This window comes from Chenopodium album, chromosome 8, assembly GCF_948465745.1.
Source record: "Chenopodium album chromosome 8, dcCheAlbu1.1, whole genome shotgun sequence".
NCBI lineage: Eukaryota > Viridiplantae > Streptophyta > Magnoliopsida > Caryophyllales > Amaranthaceae > Chenopodium > Chenopodium album.
In genome coordinates, this window is record NC_137841.1 from 71,334,462 (window position 1) to 71,352,407 (window position 17,946).

Consider the following 17,946-nt stretch of genomic DNA (forward strand, 5'->3'; position numbering starts at 1 on the left):
TTTTAAAATCACTCCATACCAAATTGGCACAATACTCAACAGTTTTTGCACTTTTTTTTATCCTAAAACTTAAATTGAAATTAAAAAATTTGCCGTACACAATATTCTAAATTTTTCCGACATTAGACGTGACAGGTTAAGATTAATCCATAACAAATTAACAATAAACACAATATTAAATTTAAAATATTAATTAATAAATTAAGTAATTTAAAAATGTAAAAACCTTCGTTAAATAATAAAGTTAGTCAGTGCGTCTTCTTTCTTCCATCCACCCACCACCCTCTCTTCAAGGTCGCTTTAATTTTGCGCAAAAATCAAACCTTAATTTTTCCAATTTTCCCCCAAATTTTCTCCTCCTATTTTTTCTCCGAAAATTCATAAACCCTCTTTTTTATTTTATCCTTCCTAATGCAGAATCATGAGTTTTTGATTTGGGTTTTCTAGATTTTTCCCGGGTATATCTTTGCCCCATTTTCCAAGGTACCTTTTTTTAAAAAAATTTATTTATTCATTGATTTGTTGGATTAAATTTGGTTTTGTTGCTGAATTACTATATTTTGAGTTGTTGATCATATATTTGCATGATTATCTGAATTGGGTATTTTCTATTTTGTTGATTTCTTGATGCATCATTTCTTTCTGTTCCGCAATTTCGACGCTTTTTCATGATTTTCCTTTTTTTTTTTTGAGCTGTTGTGGATTCTGGATTTCTGGGATATACTCCAATTATCACTGATTTCTACCTTTTTACCAAGATAAAATTTTTGCATGTTTTTTCCAAAAAAAAAAAAGATTATTTAGAATTTTAGTCTTTTGGGTGAAGTTTTTTATGATGAAATTGATGCTAGAGTGAGCAATACAGTCATGAAGAAGATTGGAGAAAATAATCTAAAAGATGAAATTTTTAATTTTTTGTGTATGGTATTAATTAATTTCATGACTTTAAGAAATTCAACCATGCTGACTGACTATTATCCCTTGAAAACAAGGTTTGAACAATTCTACTAATCTTGTTTTTGGCTGCATTGACTCCTTTTATTTCGTCACAAAGTTCTTGTTGATTGAAAATGAAATTCTAAGTTGAATGTCTGTCGGTGGAGGTCTGTCTGAAAGAAAGAGGTTTGAGTAGTCTCACTGATATAATCACCTGCCTTTTCGGGCTCGAAATTTTTGTGATATTTGATAATTGAACTGCTATGTGTTGTTTTTGTTACAGCCTTTGATTGTGCATGAGACCATGAGTAGTTTTTTGAATTATGTTTTGGGTTGATTCCATTTTCAGGTTAAGGAATTCAGTATTCTGTAATCAGAAATCACAAGGAGAGAGGGTACTAGTTCGTGGAGGTAGCGAACTTCTACGGACTGAGCGCCTTTCTTATTCTTTACTTGCCAGTTTCATTCCTTAACTGCTGTATGGGATGCTCATGTCCTTGGAGACATTGAGGAGCAGTTTGATAAATGTTAATGAAGCAGTGGGGTTTTAGTGATACAAATTTTGGTGTATGACTGTATGAGTGAGACGTTGGCTGCAATTATGGGTTCTTTATGTTCTTGCTTTCGCATGGAGGATATCGAAGACTATGTGAACAGAAACAGTTCCGTTTACCGGAATTGTGTCTGTCTCAGTTGTTTCCTTCAAAATTTCTTTCATATGGTATGATTTTGACTTGCTTGTACTTTTTTTGGTTTGTCTTTGTTTATTGTCTTAAGGGTCAGGCCCTATATACATCTATGTCAGAGATAGAAGTATAGATATTGTATTGATTACTGATTCAAGTTACTGCTTATTTGTACTTTAACAAAATGGGGAGCTGAAGAAGGAAGGTGGTTTACTAACTGTCATGAGTCAGGGAAGTGTTCTGTATGATGGCGGGCTGACGTATATTGTGTGATTTTATGCTATGATTTGAAAGTTGTTGCATTGTTTCTGAGGGTTGCAGATATATATTTATTGATCTCTCGGTGTGAAGTGTACTGTGCTTTTTTAAAGTCATCTCTCTCTAAGGGATGGAAGGAGTTTTGACTTTTGACAGAGGTGCTAGCTTGTTTGTCATTCTTCATAGCAGAGAACAATTGTTTTTGAGTGTGTCTGACCATTTTTTCTTCTATTATTTGGTTGGAAAAATGTATATTTCTATTTTACATTCACCTTCTCTCTCTTTTTGTCGCACATGTGTCACCCCTCTGCCAAAAGGTCTATCATTTTCATTTATCACAAGCGTCGGCACCAATAAACATGATCTTTGTTCATTCTCCTATGCTTGTGTATGGTGGTTTTATGTTCTTTTGTGAATTTTCTCCCTGTTTCTTCCCTTTTGTTGACCACTAAAGTGACCAAATCTTTTGCCATTCATCGTCAAATCTAAGGCTTCCTAATTTGTAAGCTTTGAAGGGGAGCTAAAGGGGAAGTGGGAGACTTGAAATTGGTAGTGGAGTGGGCTATTGTAAATCTGCTTTCATGTTAAGCAATATCTGGTTGTTTTATTGCCCAAACCCACTTTTTCTGTCAGAACTTCTGGACTTCTAATGGTGATACTTGGTAGTGATGAATGGGCTGTGATGATGGGGTCTGAGTTGGTACCCCTGGTGCGAATTTTTTCAACAGAAATCCGAAATAGTAACAGGGGGAAGAGAGGGAGGGATCAGGTAAAAGCAATTTAGTGAACCCATTGATGGGAAAAGATGTTTATGATGATGTATCAAGGGATTAAAGTGGTTGTATTGAAATTTCGGAATACATATCGATGTAATGGTGTATTGATTCTGCATATGAACTTCCTTGTGATTGATTTGCAGGTCTTGATTTGAAATTTGCACTAAAGCTTTCTAGTTTATTGTTTGTCTTCGGCTGTCCTTTTCTCTCCTGTATATATAATTGGAGATATGATTTGCGATTATTATATATGCCGAACTAAAATTATCTTAAAGAGACCAGTATGTCTGAGCCCTGAAGGGACTATGGTAAGTTGAATTGGCAGTTTTTGCATGGTTTGATTAGTCTTGGGCCAGTAGTTAGGAAATAGGAGGAGAGATATGATTGTCAGTAGTAACAGTGAGGAGGAATTGGACTATTGGATATTGCAGTGATAAGGTTTTGTAAGATTTGAGGTCGTGATGAAACATTTTGGCAGGAGTTACCAATTTGCCATACCCAAGTATGTTCGGTCTGCTCCTAGATGGCTTGGGGAAAGGGGAATAATTTTTTATGGATCTATTAAGAGGGCTATAATTTATAGGTGTCTAAGTGCCTGGTTATGGGCTTATTTTTTTATAAGTCTATGCACACCATGTACTTGTTTGCTGATTCTTTGCCTTCAGTTAAGTAATTGCTTCATCTTACTGTGTCTGTAGTATTCTTCATTATTTCGAAGGGGGGAAGTTCAATCCTTACCTTCATCCATCCAAGGGGCTTCTTTGACTTCTGTGGTGTCAACAGACAACTCTCTTGCTGATATGTACCGCTCTCCTCCAAGGCCTTTGCCTTATGATGCAGATCCTAGATTTTATCGCATGCAGCGGGATGGGTTGTTCTCTAGACGTGAAAAGGGTTCCAGTCATTCACATGATGAATCAGAACCTCTGAGGAGAAGTGATATTGATGCAGATTCTGACCCTCTAAGTACAGGGGACAAGTGGACTGAGTCAACTTGTGAAGATGGCACAAAAGAAGGTCGTAAATCATCTGTAAAGCTTTCATCAGCTAAATCAACGCAAGTGATGGGATATTTTTACTCCTCTTCTGAGGATGAAGATGTTTGTCCAACTTGTCTTGAAGGTAATTATATCCATAAATTTCTTTGATTCTGTACAGGGCCATTTTATATGTGTTGTCAGTTGTCCATCATTTCTTAGTTATTGATTTCCTTCTGTTTACACTTGTACATCTAAATTTATTTCTTTGTGCCCCCAGAATCTTTATAGTAGTTTACATCTTGTTGATGCAGAATACACCGAGGAGAATCCAAAGATAGTGACTAAGTGCTCCCATCATTTTCATCTGGGTTGCATTTATGAGTGGATGGAGCGAAGTGAGAACTGCCCCGTCTGTGGCAAGGTATCAATTTTCTCATCTGTGAGCTCTGTATCTATATATCTTGTGGTCAGCAATGACTTATTTTGTGTGTCAGTGTTGTATGTGACGCTAGAGATCGTATATATGTGCTGGGAAGACAGTTGGCTGCAAGTTTGCGGAAAGATTTAGTTTTGTTGTCAATTGCACTATGACTTTCAATACCACATATTGCTGAAATTCCCAGCCTAATGATCTTGGCTTGTGTGTCTCATGCTTCTTATATTGTGAACTTCATGTTCAATGATTTGAAGTAATCTTTATGTAGAGTTCTTGAGAAAAGGTGGGATATTACATCTATTTTGGAAATGTTTGTGATTTATCTGTGGGGTGTCCTCTGTGACTTGTCAGAGTGACTTTTATACGAAGTATGTTATAGGTTTTGTTTAGGTGTCAGAGTGAAGCTTTTCTTGCTCTATAATTGCTCATGAGTTGTGACCAGGATTAGCTTTTGTTGGAGCCTCTTATCTTGTACAGTGCGATAACCTTATTCCTCCTGATTAGGCAGAAAGATGATTTTATGAAGTGAGACCAAAATAGAGCAAGTTTTTGCTCCAGAGTATTTTTTTCCATTGGATGATAATGGAGCAACCTGAAATAGCTCATCAAACTATTTGTAAATCTTATATATTGTGATGTAGAGGGTTATTGCAGCTCGAATCAAAGGCCCGTTTAAATTCTCCTCTACTTATTCCCCTGCCCCCAATGGTTGGAGCTTTTTTAGAGAACTAGATAACTTTTGGTGTTATTGTATTGATTGTTCTGGTGGTCTTCTTCATCGTTATTTAACTTGTTCATTGAAGTTGGACAACTTGTTTGCTCATATCATGATATAAACTGTAGGAATGAATTGCTCAGTTAAGACACTCGTTTCTTTGAAAAATTTCTGCAGGTAATGGCCTTTGACGAGTCCCCTTGACTTTGTTGTGGCTCATGTAAGGAGCAGCTGAAGGCATAAAGGAGGTAATTACAGAGGAAATCAAAAACTGTATAGTCGTTGTGAATATTGCTGGTTTGAGGAGGTGTTTATGTCACCTGTCAACAAGTACATAAAAATGAAAATTGTTCTGCATAGTCGTAACCACAAGCACATTATCACATAGCATCTTGCCTTTCTTCTTTCGGCTCATTTTTAGTCATTTCTGGGTATAATTCTATATAATCATTGAGAGATGAATATTACGGGTTGGGTTCGTATATGAACCAAAAAATTGGGTAGTTGCTTGTAAAATTTCCACTTTTGGTTATGTATTGTTCGGAACTTGTGTAAAAGGCTTTGAGCCACTGATTACGTGCAGTTGATATACATTCTGGTTAAAATTTAAAATCAACTCTCTTATTCTTTGAGTTCCTTATTTTTATTGCTTTACTTCTCCTTATTTGTTAAAAACCACTTGTAATGGAGTGTTAGTTTTTAGATTACATCAGATCAATATTTAATTTTAAATAGCCTAGTCATTACATGGGCTATGCTGTGTAGATCCACCTTTGTCATTTGTACCCTATCATGGGATTCATGGCGTGAGCTTTGGGAAGGCATTGAGATTTGAATGTTTTATCTTTTATTCGGCATAAACTTTTGTGTACACCTGATTTACAATCATATTAGTGTTCATCGAATTGTTTGAGGTATTTTAAAGACAATTTGAAACTTAGCTGATATGATACTAATGTAAATATGCAATGAAATAAATTTAATAAGAGAAAATCCAAGTTTATTACTGTGTAAACAAATTTGTTTATCACAAGGGAAAAAGGCTAAATATTGCGATAAAAATGGGTAAAACCGCAATCTTTAAAACGAAACGTTATTGCACTTGAAGTAGTGGTTTTACCCCATGATAAATGAAACTTATATATCATGGAGATTATCGGGGTGAACTTGTTTTATAAGTTTGATACTTGTATTTTTTATTCATTTAAAGATAGCGGGTAGCTTTTGAGCATTCTATGACAACTTTACAATGGAGGGACCCCCGGTTATTTCAAATACTCACTTCAGTTGATCATTTCATGTGGAGCAAATCACTCAGCTTCAGGCTTCTGGGATATATCGCTAGATGCCTAGATCCAACCATGCTAAATGGCACCAATATTATACAAGAATATCATAGTGATTACACACTTTTAAGTTCATAATTTGCAAAAAGAAAATGTACAAATTCAAATATAGTGGATCAAATACTCGTACAAATGGTGTGTTATAAGAATTTATGGCATTACTTAGTAGCAACTTGAAAAGCTCGAAGGAAGCCTTCCGGCGGCAGACCACCACTGAACTTGTGCTTGCCATTGATCTGTTAGTAAAAAGGACGAAAAAATGTTGAAAAAACCACATTGAAACATTTGATCCTTCACATTTGATCCTTCAGCTCAAAGTTTTGGAATACTCACTACATAGTAGGGAACACCACCAAGGTGTGCTGAATATTTTTCGAAATCTTCGTTCACCTTCAACAATTACACAAAACAAGCTTAATGTTTTACATCAAATTTACAAATGCCATCCATTTTAGTAGAACTGAGAATGATACCTCCTTTAAGCCATTGTTTGGATCCTCAAGAAACTCGGCTGCTCCTTCCACACCAACCTTCTTAGCACATTCCACAAGGAACTCCCTGTATCAATCAAACCTTGCAAAGTGTTTGTCTCAAAAATCATAATCAACCTCTAATAAATTGAAGGAAACGAATACATACCGTGTTGGAAGTTCTTGATATAAAACAAGAGTGTTGGGAAAAATAAGAGAGAAAGAGAGAGAGAAATAAATGGAAGGGGAAAAGTCCCACATTGATTGGGGAGGAAGGTTTTTCCTTGTTTTTATAATGTAGTGCTTTAGCACTACTTAGTTGAGTGAGTTGGAGGTGTGTGTTACTCCACACACACACGCGCGCGCCGAGCCGAGCCGGGTCGGGTCGGGTCGGGCTCGGGCTCGGGCCTCGGGACTTGGGGTCTTGGGGAATGCGATGCGCGGGCGTGGGTCCTTGTTATCTTTTTGGAGAAACTTTATTTCCCTTTTCTTTGTTAAACAGAATATTCCTTTTTGTCTGTTGGGTTTATTCTTTTCTGACTGTTGTGAGAATTAATCAGCCATTAATTCCTTGATTGTAGCTGACTGATTAATTCCTTGTTTCTTGCCTCGGTTGTTGACTGACCAGATTAATCTGGTCGTTTTCTTGGCCAGATTCTTCCCACCTTTCATGCTTTCCGTTTTTCCTCTTCACCCTATAAATATTCGGTGGTTTTCTTAGCCAAAACACACAACAAAATCAGTCTTCTCTTTTCTCTAAACTTATCTAAATACATGTTCTTTCTGTTCTGTTTTCTGGGCAAGTATTCTGAGTTCCAGTCGGGTTTGTGAGTGCACATAAACTCCGGCGCCGTGCTTATCCTGGAGGGCGACCGCAATTGTCTACTGCACCGGGAGGTAGCGCGGAATCGTCTTTTAGGTCAGTGGTTCTCCACGACGCGGCTATTGTCAGTTTGGTTCACGCATCAAGAGATAAGTTATTTCTGGTTTATTGCTTATTAGTATAACAATCTAAAAGACGATTATGGCTTCCAAATTCCTTGTTCCTGATATGTCTAAACTAGAACCTCTTGATGGAAAGAATTATAAACGTTGGGCTGTTAGGATGCATTTTTATTTGGAGCAGATTGATGTTGCATATGTTCTTGATGATATTGTTGAACCTGTTGATAAAGATGATTTGTCTGAATCTGAGATTAAGTTTTCTAAGGATGATAGAACTTGTAAGGGCATGTTGTTGCATTATATGTCGAATAGTCTGTTGGATATTTATATGGGTTTCTATCATGCTAAGGATATTTGGGATGCTTTAGAGAAAAAATATGGAACTGATGATGCTGGTACTAAACGTTATTGTGTTAGTAAGTGGTTAAGTTTTCAAGTTGTTGATGATAAGCCTATTATTGATCAGATTCATGCTTATGAGAGTATTTGTATTAATATGGCTGCTGAAGGTCTGTCTATTTGTGATACTACCCTTGCTATTGTTCTTATTGAGAAACTCCCTCCCTCTTGGAAGGATTTTCGTAACCAACTCATGCACAAAAAGAAAGACCTAACCTTAGAGGAACTTGCTGCCCACCTCAAAATTGAGGAGGAAAACCGTATCAAAGACAAAACCCCTTCTGTTTTTCCTTCCTCTTCTTCTGCCAAAGCCAACCTTGTTGAACCCAAATCAAACAACCAGTCCAAAGCCAAAAACAGTAACCTTAAGCCTAATGGGAAAATTCAGAAGTACAAGTTTAAGGGAATCTGTTATGAGTGTGGTTTGACTGGTCACAGGGCTAGAGATTGCAGGGTCAAGAAGAAGAATGGGCAAAGTCAAGCAAACCTTATTGAGGATTCTGACGTTATTGTTGCTGTTGTTTTAGAAGCTAACTTTACAGGTAATGCTGCTGAGTGGATTGTTGACACTGGAGCTACCAGGCACATCTGCGCCAACAAGGACATGTTCACTACCTATGACAAGGTTGAAGGTGAAAATGTCTTCATGGGCAACTCAGCTTCTGCTTCTATCCAAGGCAAAGGGAAGATCGTTCTCGCTCTCACTTCTGGAAAATTGCTTACTCTCACTAATGTTTTGCATGTTCCAGAAATGCGCAGGAATTTAATTTCTGGCAGTTTGCTCATGAAAGCTGGACTGAAGCTCTCCTTTGATTCTGATAGATTAGTTCTTACTCGCAATGGGGAATTTGTGGGGAAGGGCTTTTGTAATGGGGGGCTTTTTACTCTTGATGTTAAAATTGACACTATGAATAAGAATGCTAGTACTTCTTCTGCTTATATTGCTGAGTCTATTGATTTATGGCATGCTAGATTAGGTCACGTTAATTTTGATTCTGTTAAAAGGCTTAAACACTTAAATTTGATTCCAAGTTTTTCTAAAACTGATTTTTCGAAATGTCAAGTTTGTGTTGAAGCCAAATTTACTAAGAAGCCATTTAAATCAGTAGATAGACAGACTGAAGTACTAGAACTTGTTCATAGTGACTTAGGTGTTTTTAATAATCACGAAAGTAGAGGGGGTAAAAAGTATTATATTACTTTTGTTGATGATTGTTCACGGTTTTGCATGGTTTATCTTCTCAGGTCTAAGGACGAAGCTGAGGAAATGTTCCTCAAATATAAAGCTGAGGTAGAAAACCAGTTAGACAAAAAGATCAAGAGGGTTAGGAGTGACAGGGGTGGTGAGTACAACCCTGACACTCTTAAGGCATTTTGTGAGCAACTTGGCATTGTTCATGAGACGACGGCTCCCTATTCACCCGAACAAAACGGTATAGCTGAAAGGAAAAATAGAACTTTAAAGAATATGATGAATTCTATGCTTATTAGTTCTGGGCTTCCTAATAACATGTGGGGGGAAGCTATTCTTTCTGCTTGTCATGTTTTGAACAGGGTTCCTCACAAGAAGCTTGACAAGACTCCATACGAAATATGGAAAGGTCGAGCGCCAAACCTAAAATACTTGAAAGTGTGGGGGTGCCTAGCAAAAGTAGGCATACCTAGCTTCAAGAGGGATAAGATTGGTCCCAAAACTGTTGATGCTATTTTTATTGGCTATGCTTATCAAAGTGCAGCTTATCGTTTCTTTGTTAAAGGTGCTAACAATTCTTATGCAGGTGGTCATATCATTGAAGCAAGAGATGCTGAGTTCTTTGAGAACATTTTTCCTTTGAAAATGTCTCCTTCTAATGATAGTGAATTGCATGCTAGTAGTTCTGTTAGTTTACCTATTGCTAATGCTCCTATTACTAACGATGATTCTGTTTTGGAGCCAAGGAGAAGCAAAAGGGCAAGAAAGGAAAATAGTTTTGGTCCTGATTTTATTACTTCTTATTTATCTGAATCTTCCTTAATTGATGATGATTTTGTGCATATTTTTGTTTTGGAAGATGATCCAAGAACCTATGATGAGGCAATGAGGTCAGTTGATGCTGTTTTTTGGAAAGAAGCAATTGATAGTGAATTACAATCAATTCTCAATAATAACACTTGGGAATTGGTTGAACTTCCTAGAGGTTGTAAGCCCATTACTTGTAAATGGATCTTTCGGAAAAAATTAAAGGCCGATGGATCCATAGACAAGTATAAGGCAAGGATAGTGGTAAGGGGTTTTACTCAAAAGTTTGGCATTGATTATTTTGATACTTACTCCCCCGTTACTAAAATTGCAACCATTAGGACTTTAATTGCTCTTGCTTGCATTTTTGGTCTTGTTGTTCATCAAATGGATGTCAAAACTGCATTTTTGAATGGTGACTTGGATGAGGAGATTTACATGGTCCAACCTGAAGGGTTCGTTGTTCCAGGACAAGAGGAGAAGGTTTGTAAGTTAGTCAAGTCATTGTATGGGCTTAAACAAGCTCCAAAGCAATGGCATGACAAATTCGATAAGACTATGACTGGTAATGGTTTTCATGTTAATGAAGGTGACTCTTGTGTTTATTTTAAGCATGATAGTCATGGGTGTGTAATTATTTGTCTTTATGTGGATGATATGTTGATTTTTGGGACTAACTTGGATCGTGTAAATGAGACAAAACAGTTTTTGAGTTCGAATTTTGAAATGAAAGACATGGGTGAGGCAGATGTGATTTTGGGAGTAAAAATCAAGAGGACTCCAAATGGCATCTGTCTTAATCAGTCACACTATGTTGAAAAACTTCTTAAAAAGTTTGACTCATTTAATGTCGATCCAGTTAAGACTCCCTATGACCCAAGTTTCCACTTAAGGAAAAATAATGGTAATCCAGTTAATCAGTCTGAATATGCTAGAATTATTGGTAGTGTTATGTTTCTTATGAACTACACTAGACCTGACATTGCTTATTCTGTTAGTAGGTTGAGCAGGTACACTCATAATCCAAGCAGTGATCATTGGATTGCTCTAAGGAGGTTGCTTAGGTACCTTAAGGGTACTATGGATTGGGGTTTGCACTACTCCAAATTTCCTGGAGTTTTGGAGGGTTTTTGTGATGCCAACTGGGTATCCGATAATGATGAAGTTAACTCCACTAGTGGCTATGTCTTCACCCTTGGGGGTGGAGCCGTATCCTGGAAATCTTGTAAGCAATCTTGTACTGCTATGTCTACTATGGAATCTGAGTTTATTGCTCTTGAATTAGCAGGTCATGAGGCAGAATGGTTGAGGAACATGCTTGCAGATATTCCACTGTGGGGGAAGCCAGCTCCTTCAGTTGCACTTCATTGTGATTCGCAAGCTGCTATTGCTGTTGCACACAACCATGCCTATAATGGGAAGAAGAGACACATCCGTCTGAGGCATAAAGCCGTCAGAAATTTGTTGTCTGAAGGGGTGATATCACTGGACTATGTTAAGTCCGAAAAGAACATTGCGGATCCGTTAACTAAAGGCCTATGTAAAAAACTAGTTTTGGAAACATCGGAAGAGATGGGGCTAAAGCCCGTTGTATGAATTGTGAAATAATGAACTCCTACTCACTATGAGTTCAAAGGGGAACGTTATGTAATAATTCGGAAGCACATTTTTATTTTATTTGTCCATCTCTAGATGTTTGTTTTGTGCTTAGCTACATATGAGAAGGAGGTTGAGCATACGGCTCTTAATGAACCCATATCCATATTTTTGGAGGTGTGTTGTAGCTCACACTTGATGGAGTTCACCTACTTAGGTGTGGAAGTGTGGCCGCTTCCTATGAGTATTTCGTGGGCTTATACTCTAGAGCACCTATGAGCATCCAGGCTGGACGTATGGCCAGTATAATGCGTCATCTTTATTCGCGGAATTTCAGAATATTATACATGTTCAATTGTGTGGCTCAAAGTGACGGGTCCCTAACTCCCTATTGAGTTCAAGACGAAGGTCACTTGTTAGGTGAGGGATCATAGCTTGATGTCCACTATGTGTTAATTCAAGTCGCGAGACATTGACACTTATGCAATTGTTTTGTTTTGCCCAGAATTCATTTTTCCTTTCTTTCTTTTTCATATCTTCGAACCTGTGGGGGATTGTTGGAAGTTCTTGATATAAAACAAGAGTGTTGGGAAAAATAAGAGAGAAAGAGAGAGAGAAATAAATGGAAGGGGAAAAGTCCCACATTGATTGGGGAGGAAGGTTTTTCCTTGTTTTTATAATGTAGTGCTTTAGCACTACTTAGTTGAGTGAGTTGGAGGTGTGTGTTACTCCACACACACACGCGCGCGCGCGCGCGCCGAGCCGAGCCGGGTCGGGTCGGGTCGGGCTCGGGCTCGGGCCTCGGGACTTGGGGTCTTGGGGAATGCGATGCGCGGGCGTGGGTCCTTGTTATCTTTTTGGAGAAACTTTATTTCCCTTTTCTTTGTTAAACAGAATATTCCTTTTTGTCTGTTGGGTTTATTCTTTTCTGACTGTTGTGAGAATTAATCAGCCATTAATTCCTTGATTGTAGCTGACTGATTAATTCCTTGTTTCTTGCCTCGGTTGTTGACTGACCAGATTAATCTGGTCGTTTTCTTGGCCAGATTCTTCCCACCTTTCATGCTTTCCGTTTTTCCTCTTCACCCTATAAATATTCGGTGGTTTTCTTAGCCAAAACACACAACAAAATCAGTCTTCTCTTTTCTCTAAACTTATCTAAATACATGTTCTTTCTGTTCTGTTTTCTGGGCAAGTATTCTGAGTTCCAGTCGGGTTTGTGAGTGCACATAAACTCCGGCGCCGTGCTTATCCTGGAGGGCGACCGCAATTGTCTACTGCACCGGGAGGTAGCGCGGAATCGTCTTTTAGGTCAGTGGTTCTCCACGACGCGGCTATTGTCAGTTTGGTTCACGCATCAAGAGATAAGTTATTTCTGGTTTATTGCTTATTAGTATAACATACCGATCACCTATATATCTTCCCTGTGTCATGTATCCGCGAAAAAGCTCCTCAACAACATCGTGTTGCTTATCAAGTCCTTGTTTTCCTGCAAAATATATGAGCCTATGGCTATCCAGAGTATATCCCCTGCATTTTTTTTTATTTATGTTCCAGGTGAAAATATTAGCCAATTTCTTGAATAGTACATCATCTCAAATTTAAGTTACAAAAGATGAATAATGTTGCCTTCAACTTACGTTAACCCGTCCATGTTATAGTTCAGGCCAAGGCTCTTATATGCCTGAAGTTTATACTCAAACAGACAAATTAGTATTTAGTACAGCAAAAATATTACTCCGTACTCCGTATTGACCGTATCATATAGGTGTGACGTAGATGAAGATATACCTGAACTGTGTGATCTATGATTTGCTCGTACCGAGAACCAAACTTCCTTTTATAGAAATCCCTCTTGTTCACACCTTCTTTCGGAGCAGAAGGCTCGAGGAAATACGGGTGCCAATGTATCTATATAAAAAAATTGTGTTACATCAAAGAAATAAATGATGAAATTGGGATTATTATGTTATAGAGAAAAAACCTCAATATCGAATTGATCTTTTGATGCTACAATAGCTTTATCTAGATTAATTTTGCCCACATAGCACCAAGGACATAGATTATCTGAACTGATATCGATTCGAACGAGCTTTTTTGTTGTATTGCTAGCAGACTCAGCCATGAATTTGAGGTTCACCTGTAATACTACAAATATAAAGTTAATTGCGAGAATAAACACTAGAATTAAGCTTTTACAGAATACTACCTTCGTTCCTAAATAATTGACACTACTTTTGCCACTTAAATTTGACTTTTGACAAGAAAATTGATAGGATTACAGAGATAATTGAAAATATTTTGTCAATTTGCACACAAAAATGTGATCGAGGATGACAATCAATAGTCAAAATTCGATCTCGAAAAGAAAAGGAACACTTAAATAATCTGATATAAAAGGTTAAGGTTAAGGAATTGAAATTACCAGTATTTAATCTGCAGAAAAAAGAGACAAAGTTTTGAGAATTGGAAAAAAAAATGGAAATTTGATCATCAATAATGAATTGAGAGAAAGACGTTATAACTTATTTGGGGGGGTCGTTGACTTCCCGCGGCCGTTATCTCTCACCAACCACCAATTTACCATTATCGTTGGACTTTACCAACTTTGTCATCATAATTGTTTGTAGTAACATTGATTATAATGGAAAAAAAATTAATTTTTTTACAATTGAAATAGATTTTGATTTTTATTAGTGTAAATTCATAAAGATAGAATAAAGGTTAATAAGTTCAAATAAGACAAGTTAAGAACTAATAAGAAGAGATGATATGAGGACGATACCATAGTCTTTTTGATTTTAGAAAATTGAGAAATATAGATGTTTTGGTACAGCTAACCTAATTAGTTCTTCTTTATCATTAATGCTAAAGAATGACCATTGTTATGTTTGCTTGAGTTTATTATCCCCATTAAACAAGCTTGGTTTATAAACATCTATTGTGTGTGATCTTTTAACTAGGATTTGCATTTGATTTGTATTTTAACTGTTAAAGTTGACAAAAATAATTCCTTTTGACGCAGTACAATCCCTTTTTGATTTTAGGAGCATTAGATGAACAAGAAACCCTCTAATCTGGTAGTTTAATGGATAAACAGCAATTGAATTCGTCACTGAATAAATCATATATTAATGCAATAATGCATTCATATTTCATGTATATACATCACCATAGTTCAATTGCTACTCAAAACACCAACAAAGAGACATTAAATTGAACTACTCCAAACAAATACAACCTTAATTACATAGAACACAATTCACAATTTCACACTTTTATTAAATATTTACCCTCTTTTTTGAGAAAACTATTTCCAAGCAAATAGTAGCAGAGTAGCAGCCTTAAACAGTACATAGAAGAGTTACTTTGCTGTGAGTTTGAAAGCTCTTTGGAAAACCTCAAGTGGTTGTCCACCACTCAATTTTTGATCGTTGTTGATCTGTCAAATTGAAACCAAACCCTCGTCAATGATACCAAGATTAGTACAAGGCGCAGACTAAAGTTTCTCAAGTACTCAGTACTACTACTCACCACGAAGTACGGGACACCACTTATACCTGCAGAGTATTTCTCAAGCTCTTCCATCACCTTAAAAACAAGAAGTGAAGATAAAAACAAATATAAGATGATGAAACAAAAAAAAATTGTATTGTAGACTCCAAAAGGCATGAGAGAGCTTGTCTTCAAGCTATTACATTTTACGTAGGCTGCCTTATAGAGTGAGATAAAGTAAAATTACAGTTAAATCTGACTAAACAACAAAGGTTAAATGAAATGCAATTTGGTGCCTTATATGTACCTTGAGTGTAGAAATGCAATTTATGACAGAAAACTATAGTCTAATGATCACAAACTAATAAAAAGGAGGCTGTTCATCAGGACGCGGCTAGTTTGTTGAGCCGTTGAGGAAAGGAAAGAGAGCAACAACAAACTAAGTCCTAACTCCTAACCCATTAAGGCAACACATATTTGATTTCCAAAATCCAAAGAAAGCTGTGATAGCTAGTCTAAAATTACGTCCCACGACAAAATGCTCAATCATGTACTTAGGGTACCTTACTAGCATGCTCAACAACTTGAGGACAGGTGGATACTATGAAAACTTTCTCAGGTGCATCCGGACATCCGGAGATCTGGAGTGATGAAACAGGATATGGAATACTAATTGTTTCAATCAGCAACATAATTTGCAGAGCTATCAACCAGTGCTAAGAAACCAAAGGCAAGAGAAAAAGACATAAAGATAATGGATGGAAGAGCGTATACCTCCTTGACACCATTATTTGGGTCCTCTAGAAACTCAGCAGCACCTTCTATTTCAACCTTTTTAGCAGACTCCAACAGGAATTCCCTGCAAGATGAACATCAAATAAAATGCAATAACTGAAAAGACGAAAAAAGCCATAATGAATCCAACAAGACAGCCCTGCAATATTGAGTTTTAGGCACAGGTCGATTGTAAAGAGAACTCCCATTCTCTTGTGCTACAGTAGTGTTTGATTTGTAATGATTCTCGGTATCTTAACTCAATCCTCCAGAAATGTCACCCCCGTCCCCCTCCTTCCCCAAATATAAAAAAAAAAAAAGACCCTCACGGAAGGCTTCCTTAATACAAATCTCTAATCACTTACTTTGTGTTTTCAAAGAGCCCAATCTTGCTTAGCTTCAGTCTTGTTAGAGCTTCTGCTTAAATTTGTTAAATCTCCAGATGGAGCAGTAAACCAACTTTTTTATACCAAAACCCTCTATCCAACTATATATATAAGTAGCTACAGAACACATTGTTAGATATGTAACCAATTTTCTTGCAGAAGGATGACAGACTATTGACAGTTACCAGTGAACATATTAGAGTCTCAAAACACGGTCAACACATGGAGATCAATACTTGATGAAGGCAATAAGGCGCTCAATTCGTGCAATTTAGAAACATCACGCATGCATACAAACTACAAAGTGAAGATAAGAAATGCTTTGAAAACAGACATACCGTTCTCCTATGTACTTTGCCCTCGTGAAGTAGCCCAAGAATAGTTCCTCAACAAGATCATGTTGCTTGTCGAGCCCTTGCTGGCCAGCATAATATATAAGCCTGTGACTATCCAAAGTGTTCCCCCTACATACATAAATCCCAAATGTTATGCCAAAATTATTTAGTAGAGTTGAAGATTAAAAGCTTATATAGTTATATATGATAATTCCTTACGTAAGCCCATCAATGTTGTATTCCAAACCGAGTCCTCTGAATACCTGCAACACAAATCGGCATGTGAGTTAGTGCCAAATGTAACTATAAATTGTCTTAATGAAATTAAAAAAAAAAAAACGGCTTAATAAATATTCTGCCATACATCTGTCATTCGCGCTATTATCTGTTCAGATCGCGCACCAAACTTCTGTCTGTAAAAATCCCTCTTGTTCACACCCTCTTTTGGGGCAGAAGGATTGAGGAAGAAAGGGTGCCACCTGATCTGCAATACAAACTGATGACTTAAACAAGCACGAAATAGAAAACAACACGAGTATAAGCAATTTAAAAAGAATTGGGGGAAAGGGTTTCAGGAAATAAACCTCAAAATCAAACTGATCTTTTGATGCAGAAATAGCTTTGTCTAAATTTCTTTTGCCTACAAAGCACCATGGACAAACAGTGTCTGAACTGATATCAATTCTTATAAGCTTCTTCGCCGAAGCATTAGCAGCAGCCTCAGCAGCCATGAATCTACAGTTTATCTGCAGTTTTTTGAAACTTAATTCCAATATGAAATGCAACAGCTTCTTCCACAATTTCACGAAATATAATTCATTCTAACATTCCTATATACATAATCAATTTCAAAAGCAGGATAACATTAAGCAAAAATTAGGTAGTCAAAAGAATAAGCAGTTTAACCAAATATTACAAGTGTCAGGCAAATTAATCAAGCTAGAACATCAAATTAATCCCAATTCGTAAGTTCATAAACCCCCCACCCCTAAAAAAAAAAAAAACCCGAATTCTTTCTAATTCATAATTATAAAAGGAAAAGATCAGAACTTTGATTAAATTAAAACATATAATCATGAATATTTCAGCTAGTAAACACATTACATGATAGAACATAATCAGGAAAATAGAGAGAAAGATTACCGGTATAATCTTTAAAAATGTTGTTTTTTTGTTCAGACAATGGTGAGGAAACTGGAAATGTATGGAGTGGAAATTGGAGAAAGTTCTCTGAAAATTAAGACCAATCATCGGGCCATCGGGGTAAATACATACCGTTTTTGCACACAGAAGAAAGTCAATGTATCACCAAATATTAGGATATGTTCTCATGACTGAAATGAGCTGAATTGAGGTGTAGTAAACGGAAATGAAATGAATATTTTACGAGAGAAGGAAATTAGCGGTTGAACTG

At 36.9% G+C, this 17,946-nt stretch overlaps 3 protein-coding genes across 4 annotated transcripts; 1 reads left to right on the plus strand and 2 right to left on the minus strand.

Moving 5' to 3' along the window:
* The first annotated feature begins 241 nt into the window (after window positions 1-241).
* On the plus strand, window positions 242-5,419 carry LOC145642226 (E3 ubiquitin-protein ligase At3g02290-like). Its single transcript, XM_081693335.1, has 5 exons — window positions 242-483; window positions 1,286-1,657; window positions 3,355-3,778; window positions 3,948-4,057; window positions 4,965-5,419. Exons 2-5 carry the CDS (start codon window positions 1,514-1,516, stop codon window positions 4,989-4,991), a joined length of 705 nt encoding a protein of 234 aa, XP_081549461.1. The 5' UTR covers window positions 242-483; window positions 1,286-1,513; the 3' UTR covers window positions 4,992-5,419.
* Window positions 5,420-6,053: 634 nt separating this feature from the next.
* On the minus strand, window positions 6,054-14,123 carry LOC145556516 (uncharacterized). Of its 2 annotated transcripts, none has more exons than XM_081618177.1 (8): window positions 13,968-14,111; window positions 13,527-13,682; window positions 13,334-13,453; window positions 13,183-13,226; window positions 12,947-13,072; window positions 6,607-6,691; window positions 6,467-6,523; window positions 6,054-6,369 (listed from the first exon to the last, which is right to left on the minus strand). In XM_081618177.1, the coding sequence occupies exons 2-8, from the start codon at window positions 13,665-13,667 to the stop codon at window positions 6,292-6,294; spliced, it is 651 nt and encodes a 216-aa protein (XP_081474303.1). In that variant the 5' UTR covers window positions 13,668-13,682; window positions 13,968-14,111; the 3' UTR covers window positions 6,054-6,291. The 2 variants fall into 2 exon arrangements, with proteins under 2 accessions (XP_081474303.1, XP_081474302.1); XM_081618176.1 differs by having other exon boundaries at window positions 6,057-6,369; window positions 13,527-13,690; window positions 13,968-14,123.
* A 531-nt stretch (window positions 14,124-14,654) lies between these two features.
* On the minus strand, window positions 14,655-17,820 carry LOC145556517 (uncharacterized). The gene is made up of 8 exons (XM_081618178.1): window positions 17,676-17,820; window positions 17,117-17,278; window positions 16,897-17,016; window positions 16,752-16,795; window positions 16,536-16,661; window positions 15,812-15,896; window positions 15,077-15,133; window positions 14,655-14,984 (listed from the first exon to the last, which is right to left on the minus strand). Exons 1-8 carry the CDS (start codon window positions 17,781-17,783, stop codon window positions 14,907-14,909), a joined length of 780 nt encoding a protein of 259 aa, XP_081474304.1. The 5' UTR covers window positions 17,784-17,820; the 3' UTR covers window positions 14,655-14,906.
* Window positions 17,821-17,946: the final 126 nt, after the last annotated feature.

Excerpts from the sequence above, each read along its gene's own strand:
- LOC145642226 (XM_081693335.1), top strand. The coding sequence starts at position 1,514 with ATGAGTGAGACGTTGGCTGCAATTATGGGTTCTTTATGTTCTTGCTTT. Across the intron at positions 1,658-3,354 it reads TTCAAAATTTCTTTCATATG|TATTCTTCATTATTTCGAAG; the intron begins GTATGATTTTGA and ends CTGTGTCTGTAG. Across the intron at positions 3,779-3,947 it reads TTGTCCAACTTGTCTTGAAG|AATACACCGAGGAGAATCCA; the intron begins GTAATTATATCC and ends TTGTTGATGCAG.
- LOC145556516 (XM_081618177.1), bottom strand. The coding sequence starts at position 13,667 with ATGGCTGAGTCTGCTAGCAATACAACAAAAAAGCTCGTTCGAATCGAT. Across the intron at positions 13,227-13,333 it reads TCATAGATCACACAGTTCAG|GCATATAAGAGCCTTGGCCT; the intron begins GTATATCTTCAT and ends TATAAACTTCAG. Across the intron at positions 6,524-6,606 it reads CAAACAATGGCTTAAAGGAG|GTGAACGAAGATTTCGAAAA; the intron begins GTATCATTCTCA and ends TAATTGTTGAAG.
- LOC145556517 (XM_081618178.1), bottom strand. The coding sequence starts at position 17,783 with ATGATTGGTCTTAATTTTCAGAGAACTTTCTCCAATTTCCACTCCATA. Across the intron at positions 17,017-17,116 it reads AAGATCAGTTTGATTTTGAG|ATCAGGTGGCACCCTTTCTT; the intron begins GTTTATTTCCTG and ends TTTGTATTGCAG. Across the intron at positions 15,134-15,811 it reads CAAATAATGGTGTCAAGGAG|GTGATGGAAGAGCTTGAGAA; the intron begins GTATACGCTCTT and ends CTTGTTTTTAAG.